Genomic DNA, 19,194 nt, shown 5'->3' with positions numbered 1-19,194 from the left:
AAAAGTAGCAATCTTGAACCCAACAAAACTTGGGGAAATAAGACAGAGCTCTACAAATTAACCAATTTTAAATTTGAGTTGTTTGAGAAACACCTTGCTTTTGCTTCACAAAATTTTAAGTGATACTAAGTATAAAAATATGATGCCCAAAACTAATTTCCTGTCCAAGTCTTTCTCTTAAGAGATATTTCTTTTAGTTATGAACTGATTTCACATTTTTTTCTGCATAAATCACCCCCTTGCATTATTTGAGGGCTGTCAAAATTATGAAACAAAAATTGTTTGGTTACCTCCAAATGAAATTTAGGCCAGAGAAAATGTAAACTTAAACTTACAAAATGAGAGCTCCCAACAAGATGATCCACTAAAAACAGTGGCTCAATTATTTTACATATCAAATTGCTACATAATTCTTGTTACTTATGAAGGCAATAAATCAATGTGCTCCTCAAACAAAATTCCTTTAAAAAATTAAATGACTTCTTTTTTTAAAAGTTTGCACTAAAGAACAAAGACATCTTGCAATAAAGAACTACAGGAGGCAGAATGAAAGAATAGAAAGAAATGAAACAGGTATAGTTTAAGATTCTGAAAAAGACATTCTAAGACCAGAGAGTTTTCCCACAACCAGAAACACGTGAGCTATCATTTGATGCCCAGCGTTTCTCATCTTCCTTTGCTTGAAAAAGAAAAAATAAATTGGCTGGTGCCAGGACTTCCGCAGCATCCTTTAAGGGCGGTACTGAGACCTCTGCTCTTGGATGTATTCATAGAGAGGGCTGGAACGCACTGGGACATTGGCAAACTGGCGTGTGCCAGTCTCCAGGATTTGGCGGCGCCTCTGCTCCGCCTGCCTATGGATCTGCTCTTCTTGAAATTTTCTCTCCAGGTCTTGGCGACGTCTTTGCTCCTCTTCTTGACGTTGTTCTTGTTCCTGACGACGAATCTTATCCCTGGCAAACTGCTCCTCAGCTAGGTACTGACCATCTCGTTTCTGCCTCCGCAACTGCAGTTCCTCACGTTCTTGGCGCAGCTGCTTCTCCTCCCGGAATTTCCTGTCACGTTCTTGGCGAAGCTGTTGCTCCAGTTCCTGGTGTCGACGCTGCTGTTCCTCAAAGCGAAGCTGTTCTTCCTCGAGTTCCTGGCGGCGCCGCTGCTGCTCCTCGCGTTCTTTCTGGAGCTCTGGTTCTCTGCGGAATCTTCGGTCACGCTCCTGACGGCGCTCTTCTTCCTCAAGAAATTTCCTGCCACGTTCCTGGCGTCTCAGTTCCTCCTCCTCCAGTTCCTGGAGGCGCTCTTCTTCACGGAATTTTCTGTCACGCCTGAGCTCTTGTTCACGGCGGAACTTCCTATCCCTGGGCTGCTCTTCCTCCATTTCTTGGCGGAATTCTTGTTCACTGCGGAATTTTCTGTCACATTCCTGTTCGCGCCTACGCTCTTCCTCGCGCTCCCTGCGAAGCTGCTCCTCCACCCTCAACTTTCGATCTCTCAGCTGCTTTCCCTCCAGTTCCTGGAGTCGCTCTTCTTCCTCATGGAATTTTCTGTCACGTTGCTGGCGGCGCTCTGCTTCTCTGAATTTTCTGTCACGTTCCTGGTGTCTCAGCTGCTCTTCCTCTAGTTCTTGGAGGCGCTCTTCATCGTGGAATTTTCTGTCCCGCCTGAGCTCTTGTTCCCGACGTAACTTTCTATCCCTGGGCTGCTCTTCCTCCACTTCCTGGCGGAATTCTTGTTCCCTGCGGAATTTTCTGTCACATTCCTGACCTCGCCTCCGCTCTTCCTCGCGCTCCCTGCGAAGCTGCTCCTCTGCTCTCAATTTTCGATCTCGCAGCTGCTCTTCCTCAAGCTCCTGGAGGCGCTCTGCTTCACGGAACTTTCTGTCGCGCCTGAGCTCTTGATCCCGGAGGAACTTTCTGTCCTGAAGCTGCTCTTCCTCCAGTTCGTGACGAAGCTCTCCTTCCTCGCGGGATCGCCTGTCACGCTGCTGACGCCTCTGCTCTTCCTCGCGCAGCTCCTGACGAAGCTCTTCTTCCTGGAGGGATCTCCTGTCGCGCTGCTGGCGGCGCTGCTCCTCTTCTTCCTGGCGGAATCGCCTGTCACGCTGCTGACGTCTCTGCTCTTCCTCACGGAGCTCCTGACGAAGCTCTTCTTCCTGGCGGAATCGCCTGTCACGCTGCTGGCGGCGCTGCTCCTCTTCCTCGCGCAGCTCCTGACGAAGCTCTTCTTCCTGGCGGAATCGCCTGTCACGCTGCTGACGTCTCTGCTGCTCTTCCTCACGGAGCTCCTGACGAAGCTCTTCCTCCTGGCGGAATCTCCTGTCGCGCTGCTGGCGGCGCTGCTCCTCTTCCTCTTGGAGGAATCTCCTGTCACGCTGCTCCTGACGAAGCTCTTCCTCCTGGCGGAATCGCCTGTCACGCTGCTGGCGCCTCTGCTCTTCCTCGCGCAGCTCCTGACGAAGCTCTTCTTCCTGGAGGGATCTCCTGTCGCGCTGCTGGCGGCGCTGCTCCTCTTCTTCCTGGCGGAATCGCCTGTCACGCTGCTGACGTCTCTGCTCTTCCTCGCGCAGCTCCTGACGAAGCTCTTCTTCCTGGCGGAATCTCCTGTCACGCTGCTGACGTCTCTGCTCTTCCTCACGGAGCTCCTGACGAAGCTCTTCCTCCTGGCGGAATCGCCTGTCACGCTGCTGACGTCTCTGCTCTTCCTCACGGAGCTCCTGACGAAGCTCTTCCTCCTGGCGGAATCTCCTGTCACGCTGCTGACGTCTCTGCTCTTCCTCACGGAGCTCCTGAGGAAGCTCTTCTTCCTGGCGGAATCGCCTGTCACGCTGCTGGCGGCGCTGCTCTTCCTCGCGCAGCTCCTGACGAAGCTCTTCCTCCTGGCGGAATCGCCTGTCACGCTGCTGGCGGCGCTGCTCCTCTTCCTCCTGGCGGAATCTCCTGTCACGCTGCTCCTGACGAAGCTCTTCCTCCTGGCGGAATCTCCTGTCACGCTGCTCCTGACGAAGCTCTTCCTCCTGGCGGAATCTCCTGTCACGCTGCTGGCGCCTCTGCTCTTCCTCACGCAGCTCCTGCCGACGCTGGTCTGCCTCGCGCTGCTGGTGGAGCTCTTGTTCCTCACAGGATTTTCTGCTGCGCTCCTGCCTTAGTTCTTTCTCCCGTTCTTGGTAGCGCAGCTCCTCCTCCTCCTGGAATTGCCTCTCTTGTTCTTGTCGCCGCCTCCTTTCTTCCCGTTCCTTCCGCAACTGCTTTTCCTCCTCGAGGAACTTGGCATCCCTCTCTAGGGGCCGTCTTCTCGAGTCTCTCAGGAGCTGCTCTTCCTCCTGGGACTTCTCACGCCGTCTTGCGGCTTCCCTTTGGTGCTCTCGCTGCAGCCGCTCTTCCTCTAGGAACTGCTGGTCGCGCTGCAGTTGGCGCCTCCTCTCCTGCTCCAGCTCCCTCCTCTCTTCCGCTTCTTCTGGCAGAGGCCGCCGATCCTGACGGAACCGTCTCTCTTGCTCCAGGGAATCTTCCAGCTGCCGGGTCTTTTCTTCATCCTCCCTGCGTTTGGAGAAGAGCCTGTGACGGCGAGCTTCATTTTCTTTCTCTGGTTGCCACTGCCATTTCAGATCCCTACGCTGATCTACGTCCCGCTGCAGGTCCTCCTCTTGATACTGCCTCGCCCGCTGCAGGCGCCTTCTTTCCTGCTGCAGCCGCTCTTCCTCCTGCTGCAGCCGCTCTTCCTCCTGCTGGAGCCGCGCTTCCTCCTGCTGCAGGTCCTCCTCTTGATACCTCCTTTCCTGCTGCAGGCGCCTCTTCTCCCTCTGCAGCTGCTCTTCCTGCCGTTGCAGCCGCTCCTCCTCCTGCTGCAGCCGCTCTTCCTCCTGGAGGTATTTCCTCTCCCGCTGCTGGCGCCGCCGCGCCTCTTCTTGCAGCAGCCTCTCCTCACGTAGCTCCTCCTCCCTCTGCTGGCTCTGCCTTTCTTCTTGCAGTTGCCGGCTCCTACTGGCGTCCCGGCGCTGCTGCTCCGGCTCGCGGAACCGCTGCTCTTGCTCCAGGCGCTCCTCCTCAGCAGGACGCTGCGGTCGGAGGTCGCGGCGCTGCCCCTGCTCCCGCAGCTGGCGCTCTTCCTGCTCCTGTCTGCGAGGCCTGGAGTAGACTTTGTTCTGACGGGCTTCTGCCTCCCTTTCGAGCTGCCGCTGCCAGCTCTGGGTAAAGCTGTCATCAGGCTCCTGGAGACGAGTCTGCTCATCCTCCTCAGCCACCAGCTCCTGCTCGCGCCTCAGCTGGGGGTCGCGCCTCAGCTGGGGGTCGCGCAGCTCTTCTCTTCTGCTCTTCTGCAGCTGTCTCTCTTCGGTCCGGTCCTTGCTCTTGAGTTCTTGCCTCTCTCGCAAGTTCTCTTCCTCAGAAAATTCCTCAGCATCAGGACCCTGGCTCCTGCTTAGTGGCTCTTTCTCTGCAAGGCGCTCCTCCAGTTCTTGCAGTTCTCGTCTTTGCACTTCCTGCTCCAGTCTCTCTTGCCTCTTCCTCTGCTCCACAGTGCGCTCATCTTGCTCATGTCTCTTCTGCCTGGTTCGGCGCCCTAGTTCTTCGTCCCGTTGTACCTCCCGGGGCTCGAATCTCCTTTGGTCTTCTTGCCTACGATCTTGTGACACGTTCCTCTTCTCATCTAGCCCCGAGGCCTGGTCGAGAGCATAATAGCAAGCTTGAGCAATCTTGAAAAGGAACAGGAGGAATTCGTTGAAGTCAACACGCCCGTTGGAGTCGCGATCCAGAAGTGCTAGGGTCAGGTCTACCGTCTCAGGGTCATGTGGTCTCTATGAAAGATTAAAACAAACGTTTTGTAATTAATTATTTACATGTTGTAAGCTTTTACTCTCACGCTTATTTTATTGTTGCTCTTGTGTTGAGATTAGGATATATTTAGAATAATTAGAAAATGCATAGAGTGCAGAGCTGTGGTGGCGCACAGCATGCTTTTAACCCTTGCAGGTGGATCTCTGTCCAGCCTGATATACAGAGCGAGTTCCAGGACAGGCTCCAAAGATACACAGAGAACCCCTATCTCAAAAAGACAAAAACAAAGGAATGAATTTGTCCTTGAGATCAATAAAATGAAAATTTATGAAGATTTCCAACATTTTATTTCATTTGAAAAGCCAGTCTATTCCATGTTTGAAGAAGAACTAAGATATTTGCAGCAAAGCAGATTTCAGTTTCTGAAAGTTGGGAGCAAAAAATGTCCCTTTAAGTCTATTAACTGGATTAAGCATCATTAGCGGTAATGCCTTATTAATTAACACTTCATTACCATTAACAATGCCATCAAGTCCATTAAATAAATGTCATTAACTTCTTTAGTACTCAGATTAGAACACCAATTTAAGTACCTCGGGCACAAAAATGAGTGAGGATGTAATGTAAACCTGTCATGTTGAAAAAATCCATTTTAACCAATATTCTTCGCTCTGGTCTTTCTTGGGAGGAAAATTGAAAGCCCCACACCGCAGATTTCTTTTTCTTGTCAGGTCTCACCTGAAGAACAGTTCCAAGTTCCCTTTCAAGGAGGTTCTTCAGGTCTTTCTTGCTTAACGATGCTCCATCACAACTATGTGTGGCATAATGATCGAAAATTTCAGCGATATCAATAACGCTTCTTAGAAGTGGAGACATTTTTTCTTTCTTTCAAATTTAAGTAAACCTAGAACAATGAGATAGGATTCAGAATTAAATCTCTGCTTCCGATATTAGGGAAACTTCACTCACACCGATTTAGACAGATCTTTAGACTTTCCACTAGTACTTATTTCAATTTGCATTTTCAGAGCGTGTTATCCCTAAATATTGTATTCCAAAGGGGAAAAGAAATATTAAAAAATTCTAAGTCAAGAAAATCATCTTCAAACTATTGCAGTCAGCTTTTCGCTGTCCATTTGTGTAGACTACCCATATTCCCCCTACTTTTTTTTTTTTCAACATATGTCGGATCAGATTAATGAAGACATTCAGGTAAGAAGAGATGCGGGTAAGAATTAAATTCTACATATTGCTACTCATAGCAACCCCTAAAATTGAGCAAAAAGGATAGGTAAAAGACAAGATGTGAAAGACTTGAGCATTTTTAAAGTACACACACACACACACACACACACACACACACACACATGAGAGAGAGAGAGAGAGAGAGAGAGAGAGAGAAATGTGAATTACTCCTTAAGTGTATAGCCCAAAAGGAACTAATTCATGTCAATTCTAAGATTAAAGGGTGCTTTCTTGTCAAAATAAAACATTATAACATTTAAATGCTGCAAAGCAGTAACATAGATTTCATGTTTTCTGCCTTAACCTATTCATATTTTCTATTATAAAGTTATTTGAGAGATCAGAGCCAATAAGTCAAACAAACCTGGAGAACTTTGAATGATATTGGTCTTAAGCCTGGCCTTTGTGAAATGCAAGTAAATCATTTGAATGCTGATATCTGTGTAGAGTGACTGTTAGTGTGTGCAAAATAATATTTCCAGTATTGCCAAGACAAAGCAAAACACACAGCCACAACTAATCTTATCCACCAACACAGTAGTGTTAAAAAAAAATACTTGGATGGTTTTGCTGGCTGACTGCATAGTATTCACTTAATTAAGTTCTTTATTATCATTTGAACTCCAACACTTGACACACCAAATCAGATGTGAACTGTATGAAGATGCCTATGTCATACTGAACACATAAAAAAAGAGATCAGAGGGTTTTCACACTTTGGGGATGGTAGTTTTCCAGAAAGATGAACCTCATAAGCACCCACGCTATGTTTTGGTGTGCATAAGTATTGAGTTCAGAGCCTTGAGAGAACTACGGCTATTCAAGTGATGACTCCAGCCACACATAAAAAGGTGGGGCAAGCCAAGCATGGTGGCTCCTTCCTTTAATCTTAACTTCCCAGAGGCGGAGGCAGTTTCTGTGAGTTTGGGACCAGTCTAGTCTACAACACAGTAGAGTCTAGGCTAGACAGGGCTAAATAGTGAGACCTCATCAAAAAAGAAAAGGGGAAGACGATGGAAGAAGTAAGATTTAGCCGATACTGGAAGGTGGAGACCCCTTCTGGAGCATAGGCTCTATCTTCATCCCCCCCAACATGTACCATGGCTAGAAAAAATAAAATCATATAGAAGAACACCATCCCACAGAATGGGACTTACCCACTTCACCAGAGGAAGAAGCCAAGTGCTCGCTGACACTGCTGTCAAGTGTGCTAGCTAACTGGGAGTCTAGCCTTTTATAGGGGTTTTAATTGTGCCCTGGGGAACAACTTAGGAAGGAGACACCCACTCTGTGGGATGACCTGATTCATTCAAATCCCAGCTCCACCTCTGTCTCCAGGAATGGCTTGTTTATCTCACTATTTGCTCACGTAGCTATTTGGACAGGGTTCACAGGACTTGCCTGCTGACTGGGTGCTGGCCCCACCTAACACAAAAAGGTAGACTATTTGGGCAGATTTTCTAACTTTCTTTCATTGTTAAAATAAAAGCATTAAACAAAGGTGATGAATGTTCCGAATCTTGATTTACTATGACTTCATAAAAACAAACTCTAGTCATTGATTATTTTTTAAGATTTAATTTTAAGTGTGTGTGTACACGAGTACAGGTGCCTATGGAGGCCAGATCTTCCCCTGGGACTGGCAAAATAACATGGACAGTAGGAACCAAATTCAGGTACTTTGCAAGAGCAGTAAGTGCTCTTAACTGCTGATCCATATTTCTAACCCCTTAAACCATTTATTTTATGTAAAATACAGATTCTAGGTTGACATTAATCAGAAACTTTAACATAAACTGATGAGAACTAACTAACTTCTGTATGGCATGTAACAGACCATGAAGAGATGACCTTGAAGAAGATGAGAGGGACCCAGGTTTCTTTTCTAAAAATTCAGATGGGAAATTTTAGTTTACATTTGTATTCCTCAGATTTTCCTATAGGGTAAGGGTTGCTTTCTAAGTAAATAATTTTGGAGAGTATCTTAAAATATGTGTTTATCAAACTGTTGATAGAGCATATTGTGAAATTTCATTCTGAGAGACATTAAATCTAAATGAAATTTGCTCATTTGTTTTTCTTGCTTGTACACTGAAGCCCCTGGAGAAAAAGAGCTAGTGTCATGCGTTATTGTAGATACAATCATCTCATTCAGTCTAAGTTACTAATGGTTATGACATCTAAACACTTGAGTTGGCTTCTCCTGAAAGCACATTAAGGTCATTCTAGCCCATTATAGCTGTCAGAGCTTTCTCAACCCTGGTGATCATTTGTGAATCTTGGTGTCATTTTATTGCAACGAACTGGATTTACTCCTGGTTGTCAGTGACTCCCACCCTTCCATTTCATACTACATGAAACTTTGGTTCATAATAGGTTTATGGAGACTATTAAATGATTCAATGGCTTCTCTGAAATTCTGTCTCCATCAAGGTAAGTATTGGGTTTTGGAAGTTCGAGGAGAATTTAAAAAAGTAAAAACATTAAAACAAGAGTTGTAAGTTCCTTTAGTGGCACGTGAAAATTGGAAGCCTAAATCTCAATGTCTGTTTCTTACTTTGTTCACTGATACCCCAGACATGGATTAACTAGAAGGACAAAGTAACAGGAGAGGAAAAGACGATTGTAAACCTAGTTTATTTCTGCTTCTTCAAGGCCTTCTATATGGAAGTTGTGATTTCCAAGTTTCTTTAGAACAGTCAGAACTGTCATTATCTACTGGGGTCAGGAAACTGATTGGATGTGGCAAATCCTTTAAAAGTGGTATTTCTTTTACTCTTCTCACTAATGTTCATACAGTTCTCTTAGTCTTTGGGCTACCTTGAGCAATGTACTCATACACTAACTGCAAGACAGCAAACTCCTTGTTCTCCATGAGGTGTCTAGTAATTTGCCTAGACATCAAGGGATTCCTAATAACCAATTTATGTCTGTTTGTGAGTCTCTCTCTCTTCTCCCCACCCCCCCCCTCTCTCTCTCTCTCTCTCTATCTATCTATCTATCTATCTATCTATCTATCTATCTATCTATCTCCAGATTTTGCTAGGTGGTCTAAAATGGTCTCCAACTTTTGACCTTCCTGTTTTCACCTCTGGAGTCTGCTTCTGTGTTTCTCCATTCAGGCGTGATCTGTTAGAAAAGTCTCAGTCCAGTTTTTTTTTTTTTTTTTTACCCTGAAATAAGACTTAAGTTTAGTGATGTCTTTCTTACCCGGTCCTCCCTAAAGGGAGTACAACATAAAGGAACATATTTAAAACCTCCACAAAACTCAGAGCCTGAGTGTTCTTCTTCTGGTGTCTTGGTCCATTTCTAAGTAACTTTAGTCTGATAACAGCGCTACATTGTTACATACATTCTTTTATTTTAGACAAAGCCTAAAGTAAAATGATATTAGAACATCATTTCAGGGGGGTAGATCAAGGGCTTTCAAGTTAAGAGCACATGTTGATCTTGCAGGGGACTGCTTATAACCTTCTGTTATTTCAGTTACAGGGGCTTTGATGGCTTTTTCTGGCCTCTGCAGCTACAGGCATGCAGACTATGCATATACAAATGTGCAGGCAAATACCCAAACTCACGATTCTTAGAAGGATAGAATATAGAAACAGAACAAAACCAGTTAGGTGTGATGTTGCACACATTTAACACCAACACTAGGGAGGCAGAGACAAGCAGATGTTTGTGAGTTTCAGGTGAGCCTGATCTATACAGAATAAGTTCCAGGCCAGTTAGATAGTGTGGTCCTTCCTAACAAGAACACCAGTAATTAAAAAGCAAACTTCTGTAGCAGTCTCTAGTGAGATTTTTGGAGAAAGAAACAATTTTAGTTGTTTTACAGTTTCAGTAAAAGATGTAGAAATGCTAACAAATATAGAAAATTAGCTTCCAACAAAGTGGCTCAGTCTATTTTTATTTAAAGATTAGTAGAAATCTATGAGAATGGTAGTATCCAATCATGTTTCGTCAAAGATAATGTTTTTATAATGTGAAAATCTTCATATGCTTTTGGTTTTTTCAAGACAGGGTTTCTCTGTGTAGCCCTGGATGTCTTAGAACTGGCTCTATAGACCAGGCTGGCCTTCAATTCAGAGATATACCTCCCTCAGCAGCCCAAGTCGTGGGGTTCAAGATGTGCACTGCCAGATCTTCATATTTTTCATAGGTAAAAGATATCATTGTTTAAAGATATTTAAAACAGCATTTTTTAAAACTTGTGTGTAGGGGCATGAGTGTGAAGCTCAGAGAGCAACTTATGGGAGTTAGGTTTTCTTCTTCCATCATATGGGTCCCCAGGATTTAACTCAGGCTTCTGGGCTTGCTAACAAGCACCTCTACCCCTTGAGCCATCTCACTGCCTCTCATTGTCTTTATTTTTCAAAGACAGGAAACTGAGGCACTGGGAGAAAACATTATTACCAACTAGCATGGGAATGAACTGAGTACCCTACTTCATTTCTGCACAAATATTCTTTATTCCAAGGACATATCTATAGTTCTAGACTGACATGTGGACTTTATTACAGAAGAATTAAAATTAAGTAATTAAATGTATTTATGAGGAAATGTTTTTATCACATTTATGTGTGAGAGAGAGAGAGAGAGGAGAGAGAGAGAGTGTGTATGAGTGTGTGTGTGTACTCATGTCATGGCACAGGTATGGAAGTTAAAGAACAACTTGTCAGAGTTGGTTCTCTCCCTCTACCATGTGGCCCCTAAAGATCAAATTTATGTCATTTGGTTTGGTGGCAAGTATCTTTACCAGCTGATCCATCTTGCTGGCCTAGAGCAGAAATAAAGTTTCTGTCACTAATTTACTTTAATCATTCAACTATGAAGCCCTTTCCTTCTGTATGTGTGTAGGGGGGGGGTAGTCTCTTGTTCCTAACAAACATGGAAAGTATTAAGTTTTTTTCTGATTGCCATCTCACTCAAGGGCTCATTCCCACACCTTTTCCTTGCTAGAATCCAGGAAAAGAAATTAATAGAATTGACATTTTGTGCCCAGGCTCTGCTTGAAACCAAATGGATAATTTACAAAGTAAAATGTTAGATGAAAAGGAGACGGTTTCAGAGAAGGTTTCAGTGCCCTCATCAGCCAAGAGACTCTTCAAGATCTTCTGATGAACCATGTTGTTGACAGTCTGGGAAAGCATCTGGAATCAGGCAGTTTAGGCGGCTTTGAAAGAAGTCAGTTTCTTTGGTAAGTTTTCCTAATACCCACTTCCAGAAGATCTTTTCTTTCATAATTATGTGCTAAGTCTTTCAAGTTCCCCTTTTGTTTCCTATTACTCAGTGACTGGCACTTTCATCTACCAGGCAAAAACCTAACATAGTTTTACTTGAAGCTTTGCTAAAGTTTCATCTCCTCTCCCAAACTATCCCCACACAGAGACAGTTTCTCCCCACAGCAAGCATCATCACATAACCTTGTTCTGGTTAGTATTTTCGTATTCATCTCTAATTTAATGGGTGCTTGTTTTGTCTCCTCAATTAGGTTTCAAGTTCCTTGAAAGTAGTGCTGTGCCTTTATTTCTAGTATGCATAATCCTCACTGATATATTTATATTGTGTCTTGGCAGTGGCCACCATGTCAGAATGAGATGAGTTGCTTGTACTAGGATGGCTCATCAGTTTGAGTGATGGCATGAGGATGAGGCTTCTCATCCTAATGGCAATCAGCCCTTCTGGGGCCTCATTTGAGTTTTGCTGCTTACAGGGCAGGTGAGGGAGGAATCAGTGGTCTGCCCTCTCTTCCTTCTTCCATGCCCATCACTTCACCCCTCTGTTAAATGAGGAGCTATAAGATATGTATCCCTTCCTCAGAGGAGAGCTGTGATAATTACAGCTTGTAAAGCATTTTGTGATTCTTAGATATAAAAGAGCTAATTATTATGATCATTAATATTCTTAATTTTTATCTTCTTCAAGGTAAATTACCCTTACTTTAATTACATCCCCACCCTTTAGGTAATTATACCTCCAAGAGTCAGCAGATGCTTTCATCTCACGTCATGCTATGCAGGGTGACTGGCACGGGTGCCCAAGGGATAACACTGCTGCCTTCCTGTCACAGTAGCAGAGAGAGCCTGGCTTTCTCAGTAAACTGGTCACAGGGTTTAAGTCATTTTGTTATTCCTGCTCTGTAATCGTATCTTTAGCACAATGAGTGACTCCTCAAGTTCGCAGAGTACTGGGACTTGTCAAAAACAAAGAAACAAACAAACAAAACAAAACAAAATCTCACCCCTAACGAGACAGATAGATCAAATTTTTATAATTTAATGAATACCTTGAATGAAGAAAGCAGGTATCTGAGTAGGCCATGGAGACTATATGTTATCTATTGTATGAAGAGTCCCAGCAGCTGCTTGAGAAAGGGCTCTAGCTCCTTGAGGTACCATGTAACAAATGACACTTTATGCTCTCTTCATACTTAGCTGTGTTGATCCTTCTGCAAGGTGTGAGACTCGAGAACTTGAATTGTTTTGAGAAGTTGGTTAATAATAACAATGCATACCATAAAGGAGGTGAAGGCTAAGGTTTAACACTAAACAGATGTGTTGGGCTGTGGCCTCCCTAATGGAAAAGAATACTGGCAGACATGGGCCAGATTGGCTAGGCAGATTCTTCTAGACCCACACTTTGTAACGTGATGTCCTCAGTTACTGAGTTCTAATCTTCTGGTTTGGTTCTAGGAATCCTATCCCATATCCAGGTAAGGATGGAAATAGAAGAAAGCAGTAGGTTATGTTCTTAGTGAATCTTCAGTGCTCACTGACCCCCCACCCCACCCCCAGAAACCCTTTCAAAAGGATGTGAGGTTCTCTGGAATTCCATACCAGACTCAGTATCTTGTGCTGGCTCCTTCTTGTTGTCTCCTTTTAAATTTCCCTTTCCTGCTTCACCCTTAAGACCATTCTAAATTAGGTCAGAAAATAGGATAAGGATAAAGGGGCTTTGAAAGGATGAAGGGGCTTTGAGAGGACCAATCTGACACCTTTGTTGGGCCTCAAATGAGGATTGACTTGACTGAGCTTTAGTGAAGATCAAAAACAGACTACATGTTTCTTGGTTCTCCCAACAATACATCTCTTTTGGTTCATAGCATTTATTGAGTCCTCTGTTCTGTTTCAGGCATATAACAAGCCTATAACATTTACCATGTGATAATACACTCTACATCTTGAAGATTTAGATAGGGTAGGTTACCTTAAAAAGGCCATGTTTTATTGATGAGCCTGTTCAGCTGTCTCTTATTATCTGTTTGTTCTAGGATTTTGATGATACCCAAATTCAAGGATGCTCACTATGTCCTTCACAGAAGATGGCGTAGTAGAATGTGCATACTCACTGTACATATCTTCCCATGTGCTATTTCCCTGGATTAATTTTATACCTAATCAATGCAAAAGTTCTACAAACAGTTCTTATACTGTATAGTATAATGAGGCTAAGTGACTTGTGCCATATTTAGAATAGACTAAAGGGTCCAATAAATACTTTCCCCCATTATTATTCCCTAAGTAATTCAAAGCAGTATTTCTTTAATTAAAAAATTTAAAACTCACTAGAGTAGTTTCACATTAGCCACTCAGCTATTCTGTCACATGTGTGACTGGAGGCTTTTCCTTATCTGCAGAAGAAGAATGGTATGGATGCTGATTGCTGAGTATTTGACCAAGCCCCGCCTCTCTCTGGCTCACTGCTAGCTCACTGTCAGTTCTGAGCAGAAGGTGAATCATTAAAGTTTCATCTATAAGGACATCTTCTGAGAGTACCTTCTAAATTGCAAAAATAAAACCTTGTTTTTAGCAATGCAGATTGGATCTTTGAAGTAAAGTATAATATGTATGTGTAAAAAAAAAGGAACAATTAGAATATTTTACTCAGGAGAACAAATCAATTTTTCTGAAATTAGTATATTCTCTTCTTCAAAATTAGTTTTAGAGTTTATCTGTTAGGCTTCTCAGAATGTAAAACTCTGAAGTCTTTGAATATAAGCTCTAGGTTAAAGGAGGAAGGGAGTGCTACTGGATGAAGTCATTGGGGGAGGGGTACTTCAATGAAGAGGTGAAGCTTACCAGTGGATTTTAGGCAGAACAAAAGATATGAAGACATTCCAGTCAGTGCTAGGAAAGGGTATGGAATCAAGTAAAATGTGTTTTGAAATAAAAGGAGCTGCCTACAGTTGAGACTTGACCACCTTTTAAAAAAGGGTTATGTCTCTATGGTCCTTTATAACATTTGACTTTACAGAAGAGAACTATCTATTTATATTAGCTTAGGAAGTTGTTGAGTACAGAAAATCACAGGCTCCTTGAAAGCAGATTCTATGCCTGCTTGATGCTCTGTTCCCAGTGCCTGCCAGCTGTCATTCAGGAAATAATTGTTGATTGAAAGTATGAATGAATTGCATTGTGCATCACATACAAGATCATGCTCAACACCATGACCAGAAGTATCCTGTTCAGAAGTCCCTTTTCAATAGGATGATTAGAAGAGAAGGTAAGAGAGGAATATTTGTAAAACAGTCTCGTGAAGGGGATAAGGAATTTTATCTTTCTAAGTCTTGCTGGGAGAACAGAATGGGTGGCCCTATCATGGTAAAGCAGATAGGAGTGAAAATGAGGTGGGCAAAGACAGTGACAAGTCAGTAACCTACTTCCTCCTTCAATGATCTGATCAGTGTTTCCTTTTGGAGATTAGCAAAAGTGTGAGAAAAATTATTTTTGCCTTGAGGTTAGCTTCCTATCTGCATCTCAAAAACAATTCAAAGAGTATCACCTGGCTAGACAAGGCTTCCTCGTCTATTATTATTCAAATGAGGACTTGAACAAGCAGATTTTGCCCCAGTAAGAAAACTGTCTGAGGCACCAGCATAGATGAGGTTAAATGGACTGCTTTTGCCCATACTAGAAAATAACTCTAAAGGAGCCTCTTTTCCCAGTGCAATCATCTGCCTCATTCATCCTGGTCCTTCTACACCCAGTGTCATTTGAGCTCGGTCTCATCTATAGCAAATGTTGTCAGGACTGGATATGTAGCCCACAGGTGAAGTGCTTGCCCAGTTTGTGTGAAGCCTTGGATTTTTTCAGCACAGGGAGGAAAGCAGGTGTCTCATTTAGGTCTTCCATCTGTTCTGGCTGGTAGACACGGTTGTTCTCACTTTGCAAAAACAAAAATAGAAACTTGGAAACATTAAGCAATGAACCTGAGGTCAAAGAAACTGGATAATAGCAAAATTGGGATTTTAATGAAATATCTAGCATATTTCTATGCTAAAACTCATATGCTTTACAATCATTTGATATTAGTACCGTTAATATGAGAAGGACCACATTTAACCTTTATCAAGAGGCTCATTGAGGTGAGAAGGACCTCAGTCTGTAAGTAGGGTGGCTTTCTTTAACAGTGTCAGCTTCACAAAGGAGACTCCCTCAGCCTAGATAACAGAGGTCAAGGGTTGTTAAGAGGCTGGGAGGATCTTATAACCAATGAAACACAGTAGTGATCAGACCTGGTGGTTAGAAATTGAACATTCCCCCTCCCCTAAAAACTTTGTGTGAAGAAGCCAGCCTTGGTTGGGACCAGTTTGTGCAGGTGGTGGAGGCATAGACTGGAGTGTCCCTGTTATCAGATACCAGCAGTGACTGATGAGTGTCATGAGAGGAGTTTGCAGACCTGTAACAAGTGCTTGATTATAATCATTAAGCTTTTACAGGACACTGAATGCATTGCAAAGGGTTTTTACAACCCTCCCTTTATTGGTTGCTCTCCCTCCAGCCCAGCCTGACGGAAGTGATGCCGCCTCCACTCTTAAGGTGTGGAAACAGGGCCACTGAGAGGTTAAGTCGCTTGCCCCAGGTCATCCAGAGGCTTGCCTCTTGTTGGATTGTCTAGAAAGGGCTTTCTTCTTTGAGTCAATGTGCTGATGTAGGAACCGTAGGGATTTAGAACAATGTAAAGGATCTGTTTTCTCCTGCACTGTGAATTTCATGTGTGGTATCAGGAATCTGATGTATCAAAAGCAGAGGAGATTTTATTACTCTCCCTCTTCTGGGTTCTCCTTTTTAAAAAAGTACCATCTTCCTATCTATCCTCCAAAAGATGAAATTGACCTGGACAAATGATTCCAATTACTGGGCATTTAGAGGTGGGCACAGACTGAGTAGTTCTGAGCCTGTTGATTAAAAAGTGAAGGAAAAGCTTCTTGGGGACAGCATTGGCTGTTCTCTACTCAGGGCTGGCGCTCTAGTTTCATGCGATCATACCAGGGATTTAGGTACTTTGACTCCAATGTTAGTGAATTTGAGGACTCAGGGTTAAGTGGAGACAAGTCACTTACTCATTTACTTATTCATTATTCATGTGCCTGAGGCATTTTGGCACATGTATGCTTTTTGAGTGTCCATATGGACTCTACCAGACATCATTTCTGAAATTTGTGCTTTGCTGACTTCTCGATGTATCTTCTGATGGTTGGCATTCTTCAGAATGTTCCTGAGAAAGTTTGGGCATGAATACTCCATTCAGTTTGGCAGCATGCTGTCCCCCTCCTTATTTCTGTGGCTACTCACTGAGCTTCATCTTGCTCCCAAACTTACCATAGACAGGATTGTTCCCTTCAAAATTCTCATAGGAAACAGAAACAAAATATCTTCCCTACTTTATGGACCATTTGATAGGCATAAGCCTATATCAAACACCAGAAAATGAGCCAGACATCTTCTAAAGTTAACTTTAATTTTATCCTGGGTTCATTATATCATCTGTAACAAACTCAGCTGGCCTTGATTATAGAGTCCATGTTAGGATGTCAGTTACTGTAAAGAACGTTTTTGTGTAAGGTAATGTGAGGATATAAGAATGTGCTTTCTTTGGGACAGTTAATTTTTTAATAGATTCTGCCTGGCCATGTGGTAAATTAGGAGCCTGGGGTTTTGTGTTACAGATCCATCTCAGAATTGGTATTCTCTGTGATCTTAGGTGAGTCAGCCAAACTCTCTGGGCATGAGGTATCTGTCCATAAAATTACAGTAATGACTCCTTCATTTTTCAGATTGTGTATGTGTGCACACATGCACTGTAACAAGTAAGATCATAAACTGTGGAGTATTTTGAATTTATAGGAAAACAGTCAGGAAGAGAATTCAAGGTTCTACATGTCCTTTTCTTCTCTTAACATCCAAGTTCGAAGAGATCCAGAGAGAGAGAGGTGAGGTTAAGAAGAGATGTGATGCGTATGGAGAATTCACCAAACCTCCTGTGGAAAAGTACTCTCCTTTAACTCACCAAGCCTCATGGGGAACAGTGCTCTCCTTAGATATTCTCTGAGTCCTGAGTTCTGCCTTTTTCTCCTTTCTCATCTATCAACAGTTTCTGCTATTCTGGAGTATTTACTATAATTATTTCTGGCTTGAATTTTTTTTTTCTGCAAGGAGTTAAAATTTGGGGTAAAGTCTCATTTGGCTTGCTCTTCCCATGGTTGTTTCTAACTGGTTGTACAAGAAATCTAGGTCCATGTTCTCAGACCACCATTGGGATCTGACATCTCAGCTTTGCGCTGTGGGAATTCAAAGTTCTTCAGTTTGCTGTTGTGCTTATAATCTTATGGTGCCCATTTTTTTGGAGAGTGAGGTGGAGGCAGCCATTATAAGGCTTGCCTGAGGCCACAAGATGACTCATGAACACAAGGGAGGAGGAACGTGAGGGAGAAATTCTTGGCCCCTGACCTCACTACCAGACCATTACACCACCCAGTCTTGTTTCTGCCATGGACCTGCCAGCTTAGAATTCAAGATCCAGAGCTATTTTGTTATCCTCTCCCATCCACTGTTAATCTTTGACGTAAATCATTTATCTAAATCAGTGTTTAGCATATTATGTCCTTGTGGTTCCCAGCTAGAGCGAAGAGTTTCTCACTCCCTCTCTCCCATTTAGAAAAAGCTGAGTAAGTGTATCCCTCTACTTACTCTGTATTCTGATTCTGGTGCCTTCCTCAGATGTTGGGATAATATCTCACAGGCTAAATGTAGAGTGACTGCTCAGGAGGGATGGGAGACTATAATTAATTGGCTGTCTTCTGTTGGTCATGCTGTGCATGAGGTATAAAACTAGCATAGTAAACCCATGTATATTTTGCTGATGAGGCCTAGCTCTGGCATAAGAAAAGCCGGTGATCTCCTGAGGGAAATGGGGAGCTGATATTTGGCAAGCCCCTTTTTTCACAAGGCTATGCTGCCTTGGGTCTTTACTAAATTTATTTGTTATTTATTTTCATGTGCATGTACTCTTGTGTCATGGTGTGTATATGTGTGTATAGGTCAGAGGACAACTCTTGGAGTTGGTTCTGTCCTTTTACCATTTGGGCCCTAGAAATTAAACTTGAATCATCAGACTTGGAAAAGTTTCTTGTTTATCTATTGAGGCATCTTGCTGTCCTCACACTTCTTGTTATCTATGTGATTTTAATTTATTACATATGTGTAATAATTTATAGTTTCAGAAAGCTTTCAAGTTTTTAATTTAGTTTGCAAAAATCTAATAAAGAAGATCAGGTACCAAAAAAAAAGTAAAATGGAGGACAATTATCACACTCATGATATCAGCTCCTTATATAATTATAGGCGGTGCCTACTTTGTAGGGTTCATCTATACCATATAACTTATTATCAAAGTGTTCTTTCTCATGTCCTATTTGTATTTGTGTCCCTCTACTGGTTAAGAATGTAATGATGACCACCTACTGCTAAATATAAAACCTTTAGCCATTTCAACTTTTTTTTGACAGCTGACCTTCTCCAGCCATCAGTCATTCATTTTCTTTCTTTCTTTCTTTCTTTCTTTCTTTCTTCCTTTCTTTCTTTCTTTCTTTCTTTTTAGTCACTTACACATAATTAAGTACTTGTGATGAGCAAAGAACGAGAGGTATAAAGAGAAGTAATACATGTCCCAGCCTTTGAGGAGATTAAAGTGTGGTCAGACAGTCATCTGAATCAACCCATTATTTTAATCCAGGATAAGAAAGGTTATGACAGGAGGTATTATGGGAGCATATTGAAGGGGTACTTCACCCGTAAAGTAGACTTAAAGAGAGCAGTTCAGAAGTAAAGTTTATGCCACATCCTGTGGGACAAGTTGGGTGTAGAGTATGATGAAAGATGAGGTTGGAAGACAAAAG

The 19,194-nt window shown here is 43.0% G+C and overlaps 1 protein-coding gene across 1 annotated transcript; it reads right to left on the bottom strand.

Moving 5' to 3' along the window:
• Positions 1-458: 458 nt before the first annotated feature.
• Positions 459-7,278, bottom strand: Tchh (trichohyalin). The gene is made up of 3 exons (XM_051199266.1): positions 7,172-7,278; positions 5,508-5,673; positions 459-4,789 (listed from the first exon to the last, which is right to left on the bottom strand). The coding sequence occupies exons 2-3, from the start codon at positions 5,643-5,645 to the stop codon at positions 731-733; spliced, it is 4,197 nt and encodes a 1,398-aa protein (XP_051055223.1). The 5' UTR covers positions 5,646-5,673; positions 7,172-7,278; the 3' UTR covers positions 459-730.
• Between the last annotated feature and the right edge of the window lie 11,916 nt (positions 7,279-19,194).

The sequence above is a fragment of the Phodopus roborovskii genome, unplaced genomic scaffold (genome assembly GCF_943737965.1).
Source record: "Phodopus roborovskii unplaced genomic scaffold, PHOROB, whole genome shotgun sequence".
NCBI lineage: Eukaryota > Metazoa > Chordata > Mammalia > Rodentia > Cricetidae > Phodopus > Phodopus roborovskii.
Note: the sequence above shows the minus strand (reverse complement) of the source record. Positions and strands in the feature narration are given on the sequence as shown.